This window comes from Pollicipes pollicipes, unplaced genomic scaffold (assembly GCF_011947565.3).
Source record: "Pollicipes pollicipes isolate AB1234 unplaced genomic scaffold, Ppol_2.1 Scaffold_4002;HRSCAF=4701_pilon_pilon_pilon, whole genome shotgun sequence".
Lineage (NCBI taxonomy): Eukaryota > Metazoa > Arthropoda > Thecostraca > Pollicipedomorpha > Pollicipedidae > Pollicipes > Pollicipes pollicipes.
In genome coordinates, this window is record NW_023596420.1 from 19542069 (window position 1) to 19564685 (window position 22617).

General features: G+C 46.7%; 1 protein-coding gene across 1 annotated transcript; it reads right to left on the reverse strand.

The window, feature by feature from the left end:
* Positions 1-5255: 5255 nt before the first annotated feature.
* LOC119094210 (putative methyltransferase DDB_G0268948) lies at positions 5256-19076 on the reverse strand. The gene is made up of 5 exons (XM_037217286.1): positions 18886-19076; positions 7390-7603; positions 7019-7119; positions 6218-6358; positions 5256-5373 (listed from the first exon to the last, which is right to left on the reverse strand). The coding sequence occupies exons 1-5, from the start codon at positions 19074-19076 to the stop codon at positions 5256-5258; spliced, it is 765 nt and encodes a 254-aa protein (XP_037073181.1).
* Positions 19077-22617: the final 3541 nt, after the last annotated feature.

Consider the following 22617-nt stretch of genomic DNA (forward strand, 5'->3'; position numbering starts at 1 on the left):
TATTTGGTGACAATTTGATTTGCTTTATTGTTTGAAGACAAATATTTTTGTCGACCGATTTCTGAACTTTATTTACTCATGATGAATTACCAACTGATGAAAATAACTAGCGTTTATAGTGTGAAAACCTGGAGATAAGTAAGATAAGAAGATAAGTAAGATAAGATGAGATAAGAAGATAAGTAGATAAGATGAGATAAGGACGTAAGATGATGCTATAAGTCGCCTGCCATAAGGTAAGACAGGCGACCTACAGCATGAAGCAAATGGTAACGGCTACAGGAATCTGCTACAAATAGAGGTGCCAGATTGTACGCCAACGAGGCCGTTAAAACTGCGACTTTGAACACGCGGTGGTGTGGCACTGCAAAATTTGTCTCACTCAAAACTTGTTCGTTTGGGCCTCCTATTTACTGACAAACTTAACATTTCCTTGCCGGGAAAGGTTTCGTTTACGTTAGAACGCATCTCTGATGTTGCTTTCACTTTGCTATAGGAGTAAGCTGGGATAACCGTTGGCTGCTACATGCTGGGATATGAGAGTATGAGGGATTTATTTCCTAACCCTGGCCAAACCCAGCTGAAAAAATAAGCCTCACCACAATAACAGCAGGCAAGTTTTGGTATTAAGAGGCTTTTTATAACAGCTACCTTCCCGTATAATGTCAACACGCGTCCTGGCAGCAGGTTGCATACTTTTCGCTCTGCTGGGGGTCAATTCAACCCCCCCTGAGATATCAAAAACTATAAGAGAGAAACACAAATTCACAGGGTTTGCTTGTCTGTACGTGAACTCCCTTCGGTCATAATTTCAAGTTCCCGAGTCATGACCTTCGGGTCAAATAAGGTCAAACAAGGTCAAACCTGACCCTTCATACCTGACCCTAGGTCAATGGACGTTGTTCATTCAATTGTTGTGCTGCTTAAGAAGGTGTCTAAGAGGTGCATAGCTCTGTCTAATACTCAGTCGTTGCATCAGACTGAATAATTCCCTAGAAATTCACTTCGCTGAATGCATGGCCTTGCATTGATCTGCCCTAGGTCAGCAAACAAGGTGCATCTAAATATTTGATGCAACGATCCGCTATTTAATTGTTTACAGCTGTACAAAATTTGGCGTGCCTATCCCGCGCCGTTTGGAAAGCGTTCCGGAAAAAAATCCTTGGGGCATCAAAGGTATGTGAAATACCTCATAAATTATAACTATATATCATATCATATATGTGTGAACAAAAAATGAAATAAATAAAAAGGCTAACTAAAGAAAATAAGAATTTGCCTGTTAAATACCATGGTGCATCTAAATTTTTGAAATCAAACGATATGCTTTTCAACAGTCTGCAGCCATGCAAAATTTGCGCCAAAGTTGTGCCACGCCGTTCGGAAACCATTTTAGAAAACCCTCAAGGGGGTCAATTTGAATCCCACTCGAGCACGTGTCAAGTTTCACTGGACAGCGTGTGTGGTGCATTTCGCCCACCTTCGGCAACCGAATTTACTTAAAGACATGTCGGCATTTGGGAAATAGACATTTTCCCCATATTTCGTACGTCTTAGGACACCTTTTAAACGTGAATAAATGAGTAATTTTTTGCGGAAGTTCTAGGCTTTAAACAATTCTCAGCACAAGCCTCCATCATCACACTCAGCCAAGCCCGCCTGTGAGAGAGCGGGAGAGCGAGAGCAAACACGAAGGAGAGAACGTGCCGAAGCGAAAAGGAAGTGAATGGCGTGTGGCCGCTTGGGAACAGCGGTGTTTGGGGGATGCTTGCGTGCATGTTGCATTTTAATAAAATGAATGGCACAGTGCAAGCTTTGAGCTCAATTTATGCATCTTTATTTTTTGATAACATTTGACAATCATTGCGACTGTGTTCTGATTTGTGGATGGAAAACGATGCTTACCCCTTCGTTTGCTAACAGCGCACTTAAATAACAGCGTGCATTGGCATGTCATAAGCGCTTTTGTACTGAGAAGACAGTCACAGATGGCGTGACCTGCACTTCGAACGGGGCTTGCTATCCCTTGTGACTGCTGTATCGGTGTTTGCACATGTGCACGTTGGACGTCCAGGCAGGCAACACAGATCACTGAGCTTGGGCGTTGTCTACAAGGGAGTCAAACGACCATAACCACCTCTCGCCTGCGCTTTATGTGCATTTGCCTTACTTGCCTGGCCTAGCAAAGCTTCCCTGTCATCTGTGGTCTCCCGAAAACTGAGAAACCGTCGACTTTTCACCTGACAAGCGCTGTCTCTCTAAAGACCCGTATAACGACTGTCTCAGTGTCGATATATTGTCGACAACACACTACGCACAGCCGGCCAACGCCGCCCAACAAGAACACCTCATTTGTAGACCAGCCTCTGACTGCGCCGCCCGCCCGGCAGTCAACAAGAATAGCCATCACGGCGTGCCGAAGACGTTTCGAAGTGTTCTTTACGCCTGGCTGCCAGATGCTGCCAGGTATTGCTGTTGTCACAAAGCGATTCCATGACGCCATCAGACGATGACGTGATGGGGCGCATTTTTGCACACTTTGAAGTTTTGCTACTTAGGGTCGTTTTTAAACCTTGAAAGCTTACCAGTAGTTACAAGTAAGCTTTTCCGACCATGTCTGATGCTTATCTCAATATCTTCAAATGTGGAACATTCCCCTTAAGCCTGAAGCCATCCTGATCCACCACACTTCCTAAAGCTTGACCGCAAATACTCCTGAAATGAGCATCGTAAGTCCACCTTTCAGAGCATTTTTCAATGAGATTTTCAGATATGCTCATTGAAACCAATCACATATATGCATATATATATATATATATATATATATATATATGTATTTGTATTTACATATACCTCTGAGGGCAATTTGATTTGAAACAGCTCCAGGTTTCTGGTGTCTGCGTTTTCTTAATGGGCAAACCATGACAAAAATGTCAATGGTATTTAGGAGGCAACGTGAATATTGCCTCAAAAGTAACATTCTCTAGCTACACTTATGACACTACCTGTCAGCAAGTGCACTCTAAAAATGCATTTCTCACTGCACTTACACACTCTGCCTTCATATTCTGAGTTGATCCCAAAATTTACTGAAACCAATACCACAATATAATTTTGCTCTGGTGCTGTCCCAACAAATCATTGTCAAATCTGGCCAAATTACAGTGTCTTTTTTCAAAAATGAATTTAAATGAATTTCACAATAATGCTGTCTCTACACTAACGCTTGATGACGAAGTTCTGAAATCAAGTGTGAGTTGCAGTAAACTCAACATCTTCACATGATAAAAGAGCAATGTTCATAATCCAGATACTCAGTGTCATGCCTCATTCACGGCCATACCCGCTACACATTTTGCTGAACAGGCATCTATACAAAGTTGGGTGTGCCCTACCTACATGCCTCGACCAAGGTATGTAGCTTCTACTAGCCTCTAGTTACTAGCCTCTACTCACACCTCATGCCACTCACCTGTCGCATGTTACATTCACATTTAGCTGCACTTACAAACTCCTCACAATCCCTCTGACGAAACACACACCGAGACACGAACCCAGGTGAAGGACACTTGAATGAAACTGCTCAATGCTGTAATGGCGTATCTTAAGGCAAGCCGCGCCAGTCTAACAAGAATGAAGTATGCACAGAAATAATATGGCATCATGAACGTCTAAATATTTTTCTGCATCGTATCTTTGTTGTCAATAAGAAGGGTATCTCAAGTTGCTGTAATGAATTAATTTCGTGATCTGATTCCTCCAATGAAAAGCAGATGTGCATCTCTGCTTGACGTCTATGTGACGTGATTTTGATCTTATTTATGTTGATTTTCTATCATGGACATGACGCAATACATAATATGATCAGTGGATTGGCGCATGAGCGCGACGCTTAAATATGAGAGCCTCTACTATGAGGTCCTATAATCGAACCCTGCGGGCATTCAACATGTATGATCCTAGGGGTGGATCAGCTCTCGCCTACCTTGACTATCTGCATACGGCCGGAAAGATATGATTCCAGCCAATTTAGGAGAGTTCCTGAAAGCCCCCAATAGTTCTTGCACTTGAGTAGGAGGCCCTTATGCCATAGGTTGTCAAAATATTTGCTTATGTCCAAGTAGATGGCTGTAAAGTCGTTGCCTCGGTCCAAAGGTGCATTAATTGATTGTTAATTAAATATGTTAGCTGAATACGTGTGCTTTGATTTTGGACGGTATCCAGTGTGTTTCTCAGAGAGCAGCCCATTCTCAGGGCATTGACAGGCGTCTCCCACGCTCGTGGGCCAGTGACCGTTGTTTTACCTCTGGCCATCCGTGTTGAAGTTGCGCACGCCGGCGTCGTTTTCGCGCTTTCGGTGGGACCTTTGTCGCGGAGTGCGCAGCCGTGGTGAGCTAACGTGTCCGAGCGCGGCACCAAGAGACGGAGGAGAGTGAAACGTTGTCGCGATAGTAAATCTCCTTAAGTGTAAGATCATGGTGAGGCTGACATCGCTGCAACACACGCCCGCGGTCGGCTGGAATGGCATAGGACTGATTGTGTATAAGTGTCCGATGGCTGATTAGGTCAGGCAAATTATGGTGACGGACAACAGTAACCGGCGCTGCTCTAACAAGCGCTCAATCCAGCGGACAAAACCGTTTTTACGAAATGGGAGGTAAACCAAATTAAAATGGTTACCATCGCCGCTTGACCGCACACACATGATCCGTCAGTAGCTAGGTGTATTATGTACCGAACACAAATACAGCTTGTACAGCAATGTGGGGAAAAGAGACACAACACCGGTACTATGTACCCGTCTTCTTGAGACTGATAATGAACAGCCATGTTGTGCTTGCCAGTCATGGAGCAAATACCAAAAGAATTTCCAACAGAGGGTAAAAATGTACACCAGTCTCACAAATGTTCCATAACAGGATATGTACTTCAATAAGTGCAGCCATTGCACCTTGTCATTTCTCCCATTAGTCTCATAATTCCCACCCGTGACCATTTTGTTCGTTAGTTATTGGGTTCTAAAGGCCCGTCAACTGCATTGGTTATTTGTGCCCATCCATAACCATATCGATGCAAAGCTTGCCAAAAAATCTAACACCTTTATTACAAGAGCCACTGAACAGATGTCGCCCACCTCAGACAAACTGGGTCTCCAAATTTATCCAGCGCCATCTCCCGTTGTCTCCCATCTACCGCTCTCGCCATCAGCCGTCCCAAAGCCGCACAGAACGAACGCTGTCATCAGTGGGCCGCGATCAGGGCGACACCGGCTTGCGCGCCATTAGCAGGAAGTAGGGAAACCGAAGGGTGATAGCAACGTCGTCAACTTCAACTTCAACTTCCGGCTCGCCGTTGGAGAACACAGCATGGAATCTGGGGCAACAGCGAAAAGGTTAGTTTTTTTTCTGTGATCAGTTACGCAATCGCAGACGTCTCATCAATTAGGGTTACCGATATCCACAGCTTTTTTCGAAGCGCCCGTTTCGCCAGCCATTGTAAAAGGCATCCTTGTAACGTCTATGTATGCAATATGTTAAGCACGACATTACAGTTCAATACAATACAAAACGAATGCATGTTGAACTGTTCACATCCTGAAACGAGCACTTTTTCGTTGGTTTCCCGCTTTCCATGCATTCTAATTGTGATTTGATTTTATGATCTTTGCCGCCCGGGTGCATTGTTCCTCAGGACGTAGCCCTCTCCACTCTCTCTCTCTCTCTCTCTCTCTCTCTCTCTCTCTCTCTCTCTCTCTCTCTCTCTCTCTCTCTCTCTCTCTCTCTCTCTCTCTCTCTCTCTCTCTCTCTCTCTCTCTCTCTCTCTCTCTCTCTCTCTCTCTCTCTCTCTCTCTCTCTCTCCTCTCTCTCTCTCTCTCTCTCTCTCTCTCTCTCTCTCTCTCTTTCTCTCTCTCTCTCTCTCTCTCCTCTCTCTCTCTCTCTCTCTCTCTCTCTCTCTCTCTCTCTCTCTCTCTCTCTCTCTCTCTCTCTCTCTCTCTCTCTCTCTCTCTCTCTCTCTCTCTCTCTCTCTCTCTCTCTCTCTCTTTCTCTCCTCTCTCTCTCTCTCTCAAATAGGACACAATAGAGAAATATAGATTAGCATTGGCTCTGAGCCCACAGATCCATCCGTTCAAAAACTTCATATTAAATGTACAAACAAGCTCGATACGAATAACACCAGAATATTCAGCAATACCGCTTCGCTGGCCGCCGCTGCTCACCGCTCCCTTGTCTGTTGCAGGAAGGTCTCGCCTCGCTCGGCGCCGCAGCGGTTCACCATAGTTTGGAAGGAACTCAACGTTCTGATGAAGCCCAGCAGGCCGTCCAGCGTCAGCGTCTGCTCCTGGTAGTGACTCTCGTCCCTGCAGCCGCGGTCGGAGTCCGTCAGCCGCGCGGCACAGGATCATGGGCCGGCGGCAAAGCGGGGTCAGAGAGCCTGCCAGACGTGGCTAAAAATAGCAAAAATCGACCTGAAGTCTGGTCAGTAGCCTCACCTTTTCCGACAAAAGCCATGAAACCTAGAAACCGTATCCTGTCATAGTCTAATACTACGGCATGTTTAAGCACTGGTAAATGGTCTACAAAAAAATCATACGTGCTTAAGGTTTTGTAGAGATTGATCGCGTTGTCCTGAGCTAGGTCATTGACTTTTGGTTGACGAAGACCTAAAATTGACACAAAGAATGTCAACTTAGAGATGGATCAACGGGATGTGATATACAGGTACTAAAAATCGTGTTGCTGCAATCGTTCATACTTGACCTGTGCTCTGAAAACCGAACAGGGAAGTTAACTTCCCTCGGCCGGGCGCAGTTCAAGTGCGTGTGTTTGACAAACATCAAATGACACGTTACAGCTGAGCGCCACTGCGAGGGACCCACATTACGTTACACTTTAATACCACCCCACACAGGGCAACACCGCCTTCTTCCCGGCGGTGCTTCGCTCGTGCTGGCGCTGCCACGTGACGCATCCTGCCGACCCTCACGGGCCTGTTCACCGGCGGTGCAGCCGAGACCCACCTGACCTCACCCGGGTAGGGGAGCTGGTAGCGTGGGTCGCTGTACCGGTCCTCCACGTCCTTCCGGATGTGACCCCAATCCCTGCCAATGGTCTCACGAGCCTGTCAGTGCACAACCTGGCGAGATTAGACGCCTCCCAGAAGAAGAGAGCCGTGTGATAGGCTTACTGCTCTACTTAAATTCTCTGATTGCGCGCTGCACAATCGGTGGGAAATTACAATGCTCCGTCGAAAACAAAACGCATGCTAAGGGGACAGAGAACTTCGCTGCACTGCACATTCCGAGATCTAGTTAGACCCTGGCTCGCTTTCACGTCCGAAATGTCAGGAATTCGAAGGTCAGGATGTGGCTTTTCGGCGGCCGCAACTCACCTCCATCCAAATGCGATTAAGCTCGGTCGCAAACACACCGTTGTGGTACACCTTGGGCGTGCTGAGGCTGTAGATAGCAATAATTCCGTCTGGCGCTAACACGCGGTCTGCCTCCGCGAAGAAGCGGGGCATGTCAAAATAGTGACAGCACGTGCAGGCGGTGACCAGCTGCACGGACTCGGCGGGCATCGGCATCTCCTCGGCGGCAGATACCCTGGCGACAAGAAAAGAGAAATCGAACTGATTTTTCGTGACACCAGGGAGTAACGCTAAACGGAGATTTCATGATGCAAGCAAGCGAGGTAGAACGAGTTAGAGGTAGACTACCTGACGACAGGGAACAGGCACAAGTGACTCCCTGGCGAGTGGGAGCGAGGGGAGCAAGGACTCCCTGACAGCGGGAACCGGGTGAGAACGGCAACACTTTAAGGGGGTGCTCCAAATATGCTTGGGGTTTTGAAATGAAAAAACCATGTTGAAGACCTTTCAGTGCTGTTCACAATGATGCCTTTCTTAAGACCTAGCCCCTTCTAGCCTCTGAGCTAAACGCTCGCGAAAATGGAGAAAGATGCATCGGGGAGGGTATTTCAAAAACACTTTGGCATTCACAACGTCAAAATAACGTCATTTAGATCCTAACATTCCATAATATATGCGGCGCCCAAAGGCCGAGGCGTTCATGTTTGGCGTTCGTGAGGGCGATTTCCAAACATAACGGCCGTCTATTCGCTCTCAATCTATGCTGTGTAAGGTACAATGATGCAATCAGACCATCGCACATTGAAAAGCAGATCTACTAAACAAAGAGTTGTGTTGTCTAGGGCACTCTTTTCTGCTTAAAAGGTATATCGATAGTTATAAGTGTGCTTTTATATCATGTCTGGCGTTTGTTTCAATATCTTCGAATGTGAAACATTGCTTTAAGCAGCAGGGAGAGTTCTGGAGAAATGGTCTTACATTCGGCGACAGCATCGCACAGAGCAACGCGTATGATGACCGGCCAGCACTGCCCGTATTAAAAAAGTAGCTGCCCTTGTTGCTGTTTTTGTAGCTGTCATTAGTGGTTGTGTGCCATTAACTCTCGTTCCTGCGCAGCGATAGGCTTGTTCCCGAGCGCTGGTGGACATCGCCATCATCGGGTGGTGGAGATCCTGACACAAAAATTAATTTTAGGATTGGAAGGAATTAAATTCACTTGGGGTCAGGTATGAGGGCCACACGGAGGTCGAAACCAGCGTGTTTTTATTCGGGAGCTTGCTGTTTGGGGTAGGATCTGGTGCCCATTTTAAGTTGTTCATTACAGAAACTACATCAGACGTCTTCCATGAACTTCTTAGTGGTGAAAATAGCTCACTGACATAAGATGACCTAGGTTAACATTTTGTGTTTAGAAACATGCCGTCAAGGGGAGCCATCAAAACGTGCAAAAATTGCGGCGTCCGGTGCTTATATTGTCCAAGATCGCAACATCCAGCGTTCACAACGCGCAGCATGCGTCTTATTCAGTGTCAGTTGGAGCATTTGTAAGGTCCAGGCACACAACGTCCTGAGTCGCCAAGTCTAGAATCGTGAGGACCGGTGTACAAAACGTCCAGCGGCCCCGGCACTCAGGTTAGTTTGGATTCCTGCCTTTAGATGACACTGCATAGACATTTTTGACTGCTGGTATTTTCCTCTTTTGTCAACAGATGGTACAGTTAACCTGGCATCCCACCGATGATCACGTGATGCGCGCAGTGGAGCATGGCTATTACAAGTCACCTAGACGCCTGGCGGCCGTGTCCGGCCTGGGCACGGCCGCGCACCGGGGCTCACCGACGGACTGGGAGCAGGCGCGCCAGGCGCACCGTCCGGGGCGCCTGCGCGGCCGGAGACGCGGCAGGCGGCGCGGGACAGGCGGGCCCTCCCGCCCCGCCACTGCTGCCGGGGCCCTATATGCCGGGTTACGTTCGGTTGCTCAGGGCCCTTCATATTGATATTGGGCTCTTTCCGCTTGCTTGGGGGACCCCATGCTGTCGCTAGGGCCCATATAAGGTAACGTATCGAGGCACTCGATACTTAGCGGCCCTCTTCACTGATCTATGGCTCTTTTCCTTTGAGGTTATTTACTGAGGACCATGTACATTGATCTTGGGTGTTCATTCCACTTTGCTCATACGATCCTGTGCTCTGCCCAGACCCCATAGGTAAGCCTGCCGAGGGACTCGCAATCATCCAGAGTCCCCACCACATTGGTGTTACGTTCGTCTCGCTTGATGAGAACCCTTCACTGTTGACGGGAGCCTCTTTGCTGGCCTGCCGCGGCATTTTCGATCGCTCAGGTGCTGTTCTTGTTGCTCTCGGGTATTCCCACATTATACGAGGACCTACGCCATTTGCAGGGACCAAATCTTAATAAGTTTGATAGGGGCTTTACGTCTTTTCGACTGATGACTGGATTTGTGCCTATGTATATTACGCCGATGCGTTTGTACTTGCAATGGTCGAGCATAATTTTGCGCGTCGCCGACGTTGCGCATATTACTTCCGTTGCTGATTAAATTGTGACAGTTGTTGTATTTGTACCTTAGGTTTTTAAAATATTTTAACACGCGCCCGGGTGGCCGGCTAGATACCCTTCCCTCGGGTGAGGGGATCAATTCGACCCCCCCCCCCCCCCCACCCATTGAGATCGCGGGCACTAAGAGAGCAAACATAAAATGTACAGACACCAAATTTACAGGGTGTGTTGACCTGTACCTGAGCTCACTTCGGTAAAAGTTTGAGGTTCCTAGGTCATGACCTTCAGGTATAATATAAGGTCAAAAATTCAAATTCCATGCTGGTCTCCAAAGTGCCGCAGAACCTAGCTAACTCTTTCTAAGCAAAAGGTCTCATGCTCAGTTAAGGTCAGTGACCTTGATTGACCTTTTGAAGGTAGCGGTGACCAAAATCATACAAGACTGCTCTGGGTTTCCCATTTGAATAAGCGACTATTTGATTTTGATAGTATTAAGCAGCCAATTTACGCGTACGTTGCCATGTTTTCTCCAAAGTACGTAGCTTCAACATGACAGGATCCACCATGATCTGGAGAAGATGAACAAGTTCCATGCGTCTGCATGCGTATCACGCCTAGTTTTCTAGGGCTCCGCACAGCAAGCTAGGCTCCCGTACACAAACTGTGTACATGAGAATATTAAAAGTCGAAGGCCTGAGAGCGAGGATTTTTGGTGGATGGAGCCTCGAAGTCTAGGGAGCTCATAAAGTAAAGGGCCTTTTCCAGCTTTTTAGCATTTTCTCGGTGTAGATGTGTGGCGATGCAGTTGCCGTGTAGTTTACTGCTTCCGATCACTTCGATTAGGTGTCTTTTTAGTTCTGGCCAGTGCTTGTGTTCGAATCGCACAGAACGCTTAACAATGGTGCAAACATACATACATGTATAATATATATATATATATGTATATATATATATATACATATATATATGTATATATATATATACATATATATATGTATATATATATATGTGTGCATATATACTCTTTTTTGACGACAGACAGATGAAGCTCTCAGAACTTCCACAGCATATGACTGGTGAATGGCTGTTTCATATATCTGGCTCTCCATTGGATGGCACTCACTGCCGTTTTGGCTTGGCAACAACAGACAATGCCTTAGCCGTTCGGAGGACAGAAATTAGCACCACGTACTGTGAATAACACAATCAACACACCAAATTATAACACCGCGTGCCAATCACTCGCGCAATTCATCAGTGTCTTGTTTCCTGTCCAAGGGATTTATTTGTGATGTTGCCCCAAAGAGACAATTTAATATTTCGATTCATTTGTTTGCTTAGAAGTCTTTTGTGGTCATAAATGAGTAATGCACCCAGAATGTTGAGTTTTCTTGCTTCATGTGTGGATGACAGAATTACAGTGCTTTGTGCAAGTGTTTGGCGCGGGAGGAGAGAGTTGCGGCTGGGATACATATGATTCCTTGATGCCCCCTCCATGAGGTGCTCTGTGAGACGTCAGAACAAAAATGTTGTACTTACACCATTGTAGGATACGCAACCTTGCAGCATCACCTGGCAGCGGTCAACAGACGGATGGAAATGATCACGCATGGAAAATCAGTACTTTCCAACGCTTTATGGAATCAATTGGTATGCGTGTGAAAGGTGTTCCGGGCCGGATGTTTCACTTGTGCAATTTTTAGATTGGTTATCAGGACGGATTACCACATGGAGCATAACGAATGCAAGGCACAGTGGCGTAATCTACCATGCTCTTAATGCTGCAACTGCTAATTCCGTTCAGAGAATCAACTGGTCAGCCCACTGAGTTGCATTTGCAAACGTTCTGGTCAGCAACTGGAGGGCATTCCATCCCATCCTGGGTACGGTACAAAGCTGCCTCTATTCTGGCCATAGCCCCCGGGGCCGTACGGAGACCCTCAGAAGGATGCATGGCAACTGGTTCCCTCTTCGATGCTGCTGGCCCTCTGACTGAGACATCCAGTAGCGGATCGGCGCAGGGGCCCTCGCTGATGCAGACTGTTAACTGGCACGGACAGATCAATAAATGGTGCCGAGACCCTAATTCGCCTTATCGGCCCCTGGTCCCAACGGTGCGGACAATCCCTCGTACGGTACTGGTGTCCCTGACTGGCACAGGCCTCCCCATTGTCTCATTGTACATGTGAACCCTTTCATTGTCATTTCCGATAAATCCTTTTATTGTCAGGAGAGGCCAGACCAGCGCAATAGGCCCTTTGACAAACGGAGCCCCAAGAGCGTCCCTAAGCAGCAAATGTGCTCCTGGCCGACCTGGGGTTCACTGGCGACACATGGTCCCCTGCTAGGTACTGTGGTCACTGACCAGCACTGTGGGTCCTTCATTGTTTTAGGTGTCCCGGCGAATGCAGGATGCCTTCTGATTGACATTTAGAGACCCTGGCCTTGTCTGTGCTCGGGAAATGACCCATAGGCCCAAGAATGGCACGGAACGGACTGTTCGATATTGCTGTTCTCAGTCAGTTGCCTCAACTAGAGACACAGTCGCACGTGGCCTCCGATCAGTTCTAGAGCTACTTTTACATTTTAGAGTCCGGCCTTCCGGCTGTGATCCCTCCATACGACTTCTAGCCTGCCCTTGGGACTCTTTAATCGGGCCCTTGATCTTCGGCCCCAAGGGACCAAAAGACGCTTGGGACTCATGGGACTCTCGGGGGCTAAGACGTAGGGTGGGGGAGCAGTGTTTAATTCGGTTCTCCGTGAAAATAAGGCTTTGGGCCCATTTTAATTGTCCGTGGAATTTCGCATCGCTTTGAAATAAATGTTTAGGCCGTTTGTGGTGCTGCAAATGATATTGGGTGCCTGATAAAAATAAATGTTTTGATGCCCCGGAATCAAGGGTCTTGATACCTTTTCACCGAAGGTGCTGAACCAGGATTTCGTTAGAGTGTAAGACAAGGAAATTGCGATGCCCCCGTATTTTGATGCCCGTTGAAAGGAAAGTTTTGGATCACCTACAATCGTTCTTTTAATCGTCCCGTGGCTGAATGGACCGATGCAGAATTTTGTCAATGGAGAGACATGGACATTGTGATGACTCCTGGAATTATGTGCCCCTGGAAAATAAACGCTATGATGCCCCGAAAAGAAGGTTGCTTGTTAGAAGGTTAGGGCGACAAAAGCGTAGTGGTTAACGCGTCTCCGTTAACTACTGCGCGTCTGGGAAACCAGAGGTACGGGGTTCGATTTCCTGTGGTGCCTGCCCTTCCTGCCAGGGTGAGAGGCAGGCGACGCCATATAGCCTCAGCAGCTAAGAGCGTCGTAAAGCCCCAATGACAACGATGGCTGCTGGTGCCTATTCCCCTGGTCAGGGTGCCCCTTCCCTGAATGGTCCGGTCCAGAATTGTTTCCAGAGTGAAAGGCACACCGATTGCTATGCCACTAGATTTTGGTGTCCTTTTAAAATTATGGTGTTGGGCTTTGCAGATGGCCTGCTTTGATTTAGTACCTCTTGAAAATGAAGATGTGCCGCCCGCAAGAAAACTTTTTGTGCCTTTTTGCCCAAGGATCTGATCCAGGATTTTATCAGAGCCGAAACGTCAACAAGCGTCGTGATGCCCCTGCAATTTGGTCTCATAAAAATACTAGTTATGGAATTCCAAAATGAAGGTATTGTTGCCCCTTTGCGATGAGATTTGGTGCCTCTTCGGGGCATCAAAACGTCATTGGGCCCAAGGGGGAGAGGCATGACCCCACGGCCCTCCCCTTCTGGATTCGTTGCTGCTTTGTGGTGCCCCAGAGAATGTGTGCCTTTTGAAAATGAAAGCTGTGATGCTTGGTAATGTACTTGTTTGGTGCGTCTCCGTGGGACAGGCAGATCCAGAATTCTGCAAGGGTGAAAGGCATACATATTGTGGTGTTCATGGATTTGGGACCCTGCTTAGAACCAAAGCTGTGGGTAATTTGAATCGCCCACTTAGATTAAGGGTCTCTTGGAAATAAAGGTTATGGTGCCCCGAAATGTCCAGGGACGTTGTACGGTTTCTGGATGTTGTGAACGCTAGTTGCTGCGATTCTGGACGTTTTGATCAGTGTACGTTATGAGCTTTGGACGTTTCAATATGCATCCGCCGTCTAGCGTAATTGTCGAAACTTATTCAAATGCAAAATCAAAACAATCGTGTATGGCTATGGCCACCATGACCTAAAGGTCAAACAACATCACTGATCTCGCATGAGCACCAGTGATCTTTTGCTTAGAACGTGTACCCAGGTTCACCGCGGTTCCAGTAGTAATTTTGCAGACACTTTTGGTCACAAGCAATTAGGATGCGTATGAGATAAAAATGCCAGTAGTCATAACGGATGTCGGATGATGGGCGACAAGTACCTAATTCTCACATCATGTTTTATGAACATGTGAGGATTCTATTTTTGCGTCCAAGATACAGCGCACGAGGGACAATGCGCATTAACTGAACACTGTGCCATCTAAAAAGCTTAAATGGTACCCTTCTTTGCGCGCTGAAAGCAAAACAATGGATACAAAGTTACAAACTATGGTCAATAACATGGAAAAATGGGGTTTCTACTGCATAAATGCAATTTCATATAGCTGTACGATGTACGATTACGGCTAAAAATAGCTTTCGTTTTTTCCGGTATAAGCAAAAAAGAAGATTTAGAAACATCTGGCATTAAAACAGCATGATTCAAAAACAACGCAGCTATTTATTCTCCTGGATGAAAGACTAGGTACCGTAGGTAGTCCATAGTCATGCGCATAGATCATAATGTCAACGCAGCCGGGAATCTAACAAGGAAATAGTGGTAACAGTTGAGGGTGTTTCTTCAGTTGGTTTGTTCGGTAATTGATACACGCCTGAAGCATCATATATGAAACGAGCTGGCCAGTATAGATAATCCGTGGGTATACTAATGTCTCATGCCTTTAAGCTATTGAAAGCAAAAACAACTTTGTCCCCTGCAACGTAATAGTACTTTTGAATTGTTGCCCAAAGTAATTAAGATGTGAGAAATAGCATTTTGAGCCTTGTGTGTCGTAATTATCATGCAAAACTGCCTTTTTGAACAGGTAACACGCTGTGTTAAGCATCTTAACACCCGCTGGTTGACGGCAATTTTTGCACATTTTCTCAAATGCAAATAAAGAAATTTCGCAAATTTAGGATGCTCATGTGAACCATCTGCTGTTAGCATTTTAAAGTCTTTAATGTGGAAGCGGATTGGCACGGCTTCATTTGATAATGATTTCTGGTAACGCAGACCGGATCGAATTGGATAGAGCAACCTGGAAAAAGCGGATTGGCGGGCGGATGGGAGTTGGACTAGCAGGGCTGCACTGGACCCGATCCTGAAAACTGAATCCATAAAGTGCTTTATGGTCCAAGTTTTGCATCGCCTTAACTGGAGCGTCTCGTATTACAGCGTCTTCAATGGATGGATAATCTGGGTCACTGGTGGCTGCCCAGACCGCGTCCAGCGGTTGGTCTTGCAGAGGCATGATCCGGGCGTTATTATTTCTAGGACTAAGATCACATGTAAGAGGTCCGATATCTTGGTGGCCTTGCTCCTAGGCCCCGAGCCGCAAATGGGGGCACGAGACAAGGCGTGTGGGATGTAGTGGGCCGTTCCTTTCGGCCAAGTGGCTGTAAAGGTGTGCCGCGTGAGCTTCTCACACAGGCGCTGCAGTCGTAGGTTCTCAATATCCGAGAGCTGCTTTGAGTTCAGAAATGGCACCAGTGGGCGACGGTCTACAACAGGGGCGAAGGATTGAATGCCGCGCAGACACATGTGACATTCCCAGCCCGCTCAAAGGCACGCCATGTACTCCAACTCGATCACCGTGAGGCGATGATCGAGCTCCACGTCATCAAGACACTCTGTCGGTCAAGGCATGGGAGCAACACTGTACCACCTTCTAGGGATACCCGTGCCAATGCAGCAATACAAACCGCAGCCCGCGGGTTCGGGCGTCTGGAGTTGTAGGCATGCGTGGTTCAAAAGAACGTCAGTGTACGTCGCGCCGTTACTGGCTCCCTGATATCCTAAAGGCTTTGCCATGCTGCGCCGTCCAGTCCTAGACCGTGCTCTGCTTCATCAGTTCTAGGAAGTACTGAACAGCCGGGGTGATGTCCGGTGAGAATCCAACGAGCTGATCCGCCATACCCGCACACGATCCTACGCCAATCACGAAGTCTTGCCCCAGGAACTGAGAAACCGCCTGTAAGTTTTTAAGTTGCTATCGTCTACTGTGTAGCCACACTCCGTAATGTGGTAGCCACGGGAGTCTACCGTTTGCCGAATGAACCTCAACTTCGTCGCATTGGTTGTGATGCCACGGAATACAAACCGTGTACCACTGGGATTCTCTTGAGCCTCATCGGGCCCCAAGCCGTAATGAGGTTATCAAGCCTCGGCAGTGTTCCGCGATGGGGACCTGCGAGTGGCACATTATGATGTCCAGCGAGGTCAGCTACCGCGTCCTCTTTCCAGGCCACCTTATCGTGCGAGTCCTGCCGACAGGAACCTCAGCACAATAATAACGCTAGACGCCGCGCTCGCCACTTCAGCTGCTCAATGCGTTTCCCACGCTGCTGGGCAGTCGTTGCGAAGGGTATAATTTTCTTTTTTTGGCCATCATCTCAGTTTCGTACTGACAGTTCAACAGGAAATTTTTGCTTCTGGCACTTATTTTCTTAGGATCAAAAGACCTTCGTCGTGCCGTGATGCTCCACGACACGGCCGCCCTGTCAGGGACAGGTCCAGTCCTTCTACATGAGCGGGGGTCCTACCAGTGTCGGCAATTCACCTATCCCAGGGAACCCCAAACTTACACTAAAAAATAAGGAAACTCACCAGACTTGACCCACTTGAATGAAAGTTGCATTTCTCTCAATATTGTGTAATTCGCAGCATCGTTTATCTCAATTTTGGTCGTCTATGTGCAATTTTGAATGGCATGACGCGTCAGGCCTACCCTGTACACTTGAGCACATGCGCTCGGGTGGAGGGTCATCTTGACCCTCTCCCCAGGGAAGTGTTCTCAGAATGATTTACCAGCGGCGCGCGTGGCCGCGCTACAGCTAGCGTGACCGCAGGAAATTGAATAGCGGATCTTTTGATAACAAAAAAGCCTTACCTCATAAGATAGCTGAGGTAAGATAGCGGCAGGTCAAATCAGGCCGTGGCTGCCCGCAAAGGTCATTTCTAGGAAACCGTTCAACCTGATGCGACAATGGAGTATCAGACAAAGCTATGTGTGCTATGTATTTCTGAGCTGGTTCGTTAGGCAAGAAACCAACTGAATTTGGAATGTCAGCAAATTCCACTGACCTAGGGCCAGGAATCAAGGTCAGAGCAAGTCAAAACTGGCCTAATTTTTACTAGACAGGTTGGTTTGTGGGGTAGTTTTTGGTACTTAATACAAATTAATTTATGACCTAACAGCAACAGACACGACACATGGGCTTTTAAAAGGCTACGGTAGGTTACTGATCTAAAATGATCCAGGTGATCATTTCATTGTTGGGAACATACCGCTTAGCGTAATCCATTCCGCTTATTTGAATTCCACAATAGGACCAACCTCGTGGACACCTTGACCTTCTTAAAGTCAAAGGAGATCGGCGACCTTAGAAAACACCCTTAACCTTTCACTTAAAACAGGTATCCATGTAGCGGCGATTTCATAAAGGGGTCTGGGGGCACTTCAAGCACCCACCTAAAATTTGATCTTTTTTGACTTACTTGACCCCAATGTTATGACCTAGGAGTCCCAAATTTTCACATAAGTGAGTTCATACGTAAAGCAAACCACTCTGTCAGGGAGGCCGCATTGACTTCCCGAGATATCAAAAGCTAAGAAACCTAGCGACACTAAATGCACAAGGTAAGTTGGCCTCATGCAGCTCCTCACGCAGGCACCGTGACCACAGATACCCGTCCCAAGCAAAAGGTCATTGAGCTTAATTGAAGGTCAATATCTTTTACCCTAGGAAGTCAAGGTTACCAGAAAACTACGAGATAGCTCCCATTTCGCCACATAAATAAGCGTCAGGGATTACGCCAGGCGATATCCTCCCGAAACCAAAATGTTGACCTGGATCATATTAGGTCAGTGACATAAGCTGACCTTGCATAAATTCACGAAACATGTTTTTTTTGCTGTCTCTCGTATTAACAATCTGCGCCAGAAACTTTCACTCAAACCAAATTATAGAGCTACAAAGCAGGGTGGTTTTGACCTCGGCTTGACCTTCATACCCGAACCTAGGCGAATAGATTTGTTGTAATTATAAATCCAATTGCCCGTTTTGTCGTCCAAGAAACTGTCTCAGAAATGTATGGCTTCGTTTAACATCCCGTTTTCAAATCAGATTGAACTGACCCCTAGAAATGTCCTTTGTTGACAGCTATGTCTGGACTTTGACCTTGCCTAGGTCAGCGACTTTACAAATACAATCATTTGTATGCCAATAGGGCCACTATTCAATTACCTACACGTATGCAAGGTTTGGCACCGGTACGCCAAGGCAATGATAAGGCATTCTGGAAAGACCTTTCGGGGCTCACAATGACCTCTCCCCCCCCCCCCCCCCCACCCGAGCAAGTGGTAATAAAACGTTACTGGTCATCTGCGAACCCGGGCAAATAGCTTCCGTTCCTACGCCGTTCTCTAATATAATGTCTCAACATCTGGCAGTGGCAGTTGGTAACTACGAACTTTGACGTCTTACTTTGCCTTTTAACCATGGCAATGTGCTGCCCGTGCCGGGCTCCAAAGCATCAAGAGGGCTCAAGGGGATGGGACATTGTCCCATGCCCCCCCCCCTCCCCCCCCGCCTCTAAGCCCGAGCTAAGACGCGTCTAGGCCTTTTGAAGACATAGTGGTGGAATGTGAAGTACATACCGCGGACCATAGAAGCCCCCCCCCCCCCAAAAAAAAACGTTTTCCACGACTCTGTCCAACTCACTGGTATTCGATATTCGCAAAGGTATTTCTCACAGTCGCCTCCTTGATCTGTGCCAGGCTTATGTCCGTGGCTAGTACGGAACGGAAATGGGTTGCCAGACAGCGGGTGTTCTGTCCACTGCCGCAGCCGACATCAAGTGCACGATCCAACGGCAGCTTCTCCTGTGGATATTCCAGGCCAGTGAGGTGCATTTTCAACAGGTAACATTTGATGGTACGTAAACAGACCGCCGAAAGCAACACACTGTAGTGGAATTATGGGAAATTGGACATTTAGAAGTTCTTCGTTTTACTGATAAGTTGTCACACTTTATTCAGTTTGGTATCAAATAAAACGCCCTCATAGAAAGCTGCATCAGAAATGTACAAACGTTCTATTTTCGCAAAAGACACCTAAACATATCGTGGTAATCATATCTAATACTTTCATAACCAGGGCGTTTTTTCTCTACGCATTTACCGTTACACTTCTGAACAATGAAATGCATTGATTGAAATGACTACGGGATGCAAATGCATGACGTTTTTAAGGTTTTTGAATGACCGATTTGAAATGAACAACAGCTTTTGATACAATTCCGACCACACGTGCATCCTTACCTTAACAGCTTGCACAATAACATTGATGAGAGACGCTGGCGGCTCTGGCCGGAACTGTGCATACAGCTTTGCATGCGAAGGTCTATCAAACAGCCGATGCATTGCGGGATCGTGCAAGCTGAAAAAGAATCCAAGAAAACCGATGCTATGCACGCACATGGATAATACGAGCCACACCATGCCATATCACCCGTTCGTTGGATAATCGTGGACCCCACGGAGCCAAAAAGGGGAGGCACTGGGTCGATGGCGCCGACCGCCACCCCATCTTTGGTGCATCCATTATTATTCGGCGTCAAACGGCCCACTATACCGTTCCAGCCGGCCGCCGACCGCTATCTGCACATGACCACCCTCAGGCCAGGTGTCGTCAACCACCCTCAGGCCAGGTGTCGTCAACCACCCTCAGGCCAGGTGTCGTCATTGTCCGTGGGATCGCGTCATGAGGTAGGTCGGAATAGTTATGTGCAGGTACTAGGACCTTATTATTATGCTTTTTATAAATTATTAGATATTTTATTATCATTAAATTATTATTATATATTATTATTATTATTATTATTATGAAATTACTTGGTCATGTCGTTCACATCGCATTCAGTATCGTTCCCGTTCAATTCAAGTGCCTTAGGGAACATATTATTCAGACCAAGTGTAATAAAGTTATATTTCATGACGGTAGCGATCTTCAGAATATTAAAAGCCTCAAGATGTCTAAAGACATGGTCACCGAGAATCCCCAAGAGTCTTTATGAAGCGAAAAGCACCAGGATACACCTAACATTCCTGGGAAAAAGATCAGCCACCACGTGCCACCTGTTCCGTCTGAACATAAACTAGCATAAAATCCGTAATGTGATTTGATACTACCGTTAAAATGTCACCCTCAATGCCTCATCAGGCAGCTGTTGTATAAAATAGTTTTTTGATCGCAAGGTGATCCTACACTCTGATTGGTTTAGCTGACCATCGTACAACGTCTTACTTGCTTCTCATCCGCTAATTATCACATAATTTCCGGAATATGTGACTAGGGTTCGTTTCCCTTTCAGTTAGAATATAGGACTAACAGTTTGCTTCAATGTATGCTCATCCGCTCATTGGATCTGAAGACGCGAGGCTGCTGTTGGCCGTGCACCTGGACTTGTGGTGTGGTGTGAGTGTTGGTGGATGGAAGCTGCTGGCAAATAGAGGTTATACACTGACAAGGTTCATCTTTGCCTGGCTTCCGAGAAGGACTGTCTCGGGGCAGGTCGTCACTAGTAAAACTATCGTGCAAGCGGTTAGAAACCTGTTACAAATTGGTGCTAATTTACCCGGATTCGCAAACATCCACTTCGCAAGTCGTCCGTCTTCAAGTTTTCCTCGTGGATCATCGGAGTGGTGAGCCAACTCATCCTCCACGTAGCTTTAACGCTTCAGCCGGTATCAGAGTATGTGACAGCCCTATGAGTAAGACATATGAGCACAGCCAGTACCAGAGTATGTGACAGCCATATGAGTGAGACATATGAGTACAGTCAGTATCAGAGTATGTGTTATTTGTATTTTAACGCGTTGCGACATGTTGACAAACATGGCCGCACATACTGCACATACACCTTCTAAAGCACAGCTTATCGCAGAAACCATGCAGGAAATCGCTCACGAGATTAGTGTTCAAGGGCTTATACGTTAGGACTATACGTTAAGTACCCAATATGTTGGGACAATCAATGGAGTGAGTTCGTCAAAATTCCATGATTGGGCAAGTGACATGGACAGCATCTTTTGCACGACGGACGATGAACGCTCGCGACCTCTGGCAGCCCGCAATATGAGTGGGCCTAAGGAAAATGTACCTCAGACTGCTTGATGCAAACTTCCAGACAGGATGAACAGATTTCAGAAGGAGACTTCTTGAGGTGCACAGTAAGCTATATAATCCGTTTTGCGCTCGAATAAAGTTGCGTTAAGTCAAATAACATTCTGTAGAAGTGTTTGCAAAGTGTTTCCGAAAAGCCTGCAGGCGATAGCATCCGAAGCTTTAGGCGACGTGTTCAGTCCCGAAGTTCAACGTTTTCTGATGAAAGTGTTCCAAAAAAAGATATCGACGATAGGGTATCCCGTAGCATCATCCGTAAACAATTTACAGCTTCAGGAAGCCCCTAACTTAGCATGTGCGGAATCACAAGCGGCCCGCCCTTTTGAAATGTGTAGATGAACCATAGGTCTCACGGATGAACCAATGGTTATCGACATGGTCATGATGTACTTGATTCTGAAAAGTTGCAAATAACCGAGGTGCTGCTTAAAGAGCTAGGGTCATCGCTGAACAATCTCGAAACAGGTGTCAGCACTGAGACAACATTCGCATTCCCACCAATGAAAGAGTCAAAATTATCCGCAAAATCTAGAATGCATACCCGGCATTGCACTCAATCCTTTAACCACAAAAACAGCCACACAATTTGGCGTTATTACAGCAGTTTTAGCCGTCTCAACGACCGGGAAGTAACAGCTTCCAGCAATGCACGTTCACGCTATCAATAGACAACTGATGGTCGTCCCATATGCGCTATTTGCACAAGAATATGCCACAATGAACGTAACTGTTGTGCTCGAAAGCATTCCAAGACGCTAACTTCCAAAACACCCGTACGGGAAACCCAATCGTTTTGTTCTTGGAGCTGAGCAGGACGAGAGCCAAGGTAAAAATGGTTTCACTGGTAGCATTGAGTAAATTCTTATCAAACCAAACACCATGATGTGCTGGATATACCTTGGGAATCGCAAAATGTATTCTTTTGTAGATACAAGTGCCGACACCTCTCCTATTTTCCGCGAGGCTTTTGACATAGTCTTGCATAAGAGTGTATGTGAGTTTTCGACAAAAAATTTCGTTGCCCTCCATTGCGTTTCTGGACATAGACCTGAAACCTTTGGAACTGCCGCTCTTCCGATAGCGGTCTCAAAGCTTGATAAAACATTCACATTTCACATTACTGAAGGTCTTAAAAAACACTTAAGTTGAAAAAATCAGCCATTTGGGGGACATTTTAAATTTAGGCAAGAAACCACTCAACATTCATAACAACATCATGCCTCTTCGCCCTCAAGACCTGACATGCCAGTCAATCACGTCTCAAAGTCG

Excerpts from the sequence above, each read along its gene's own strand:
- LOC119094210 (XM_037217286.1), bottom strand. The coding sequence starts at position 19,076 with ATGCACCTCACTGGCCTGGAATATCCACAGGAGAAGCTGCCGTTGGAT. Across the intron at positions 7,120-7,389 it reads TTAATCGCATTTGGATGGAG|GCTCGTGAGACCATTGGCAG; the intron begins GTGAGTTGCGGC and ends GTGCACTGACAG. Across the intron at positions 5,374-6,217 it reads CTGCAACAGACAAGGGAGCG|ATTCCATGCTGTGTTCTCCA; the intron begins GTGAGCAGCGGC and ends CTGTTGCCCCAG.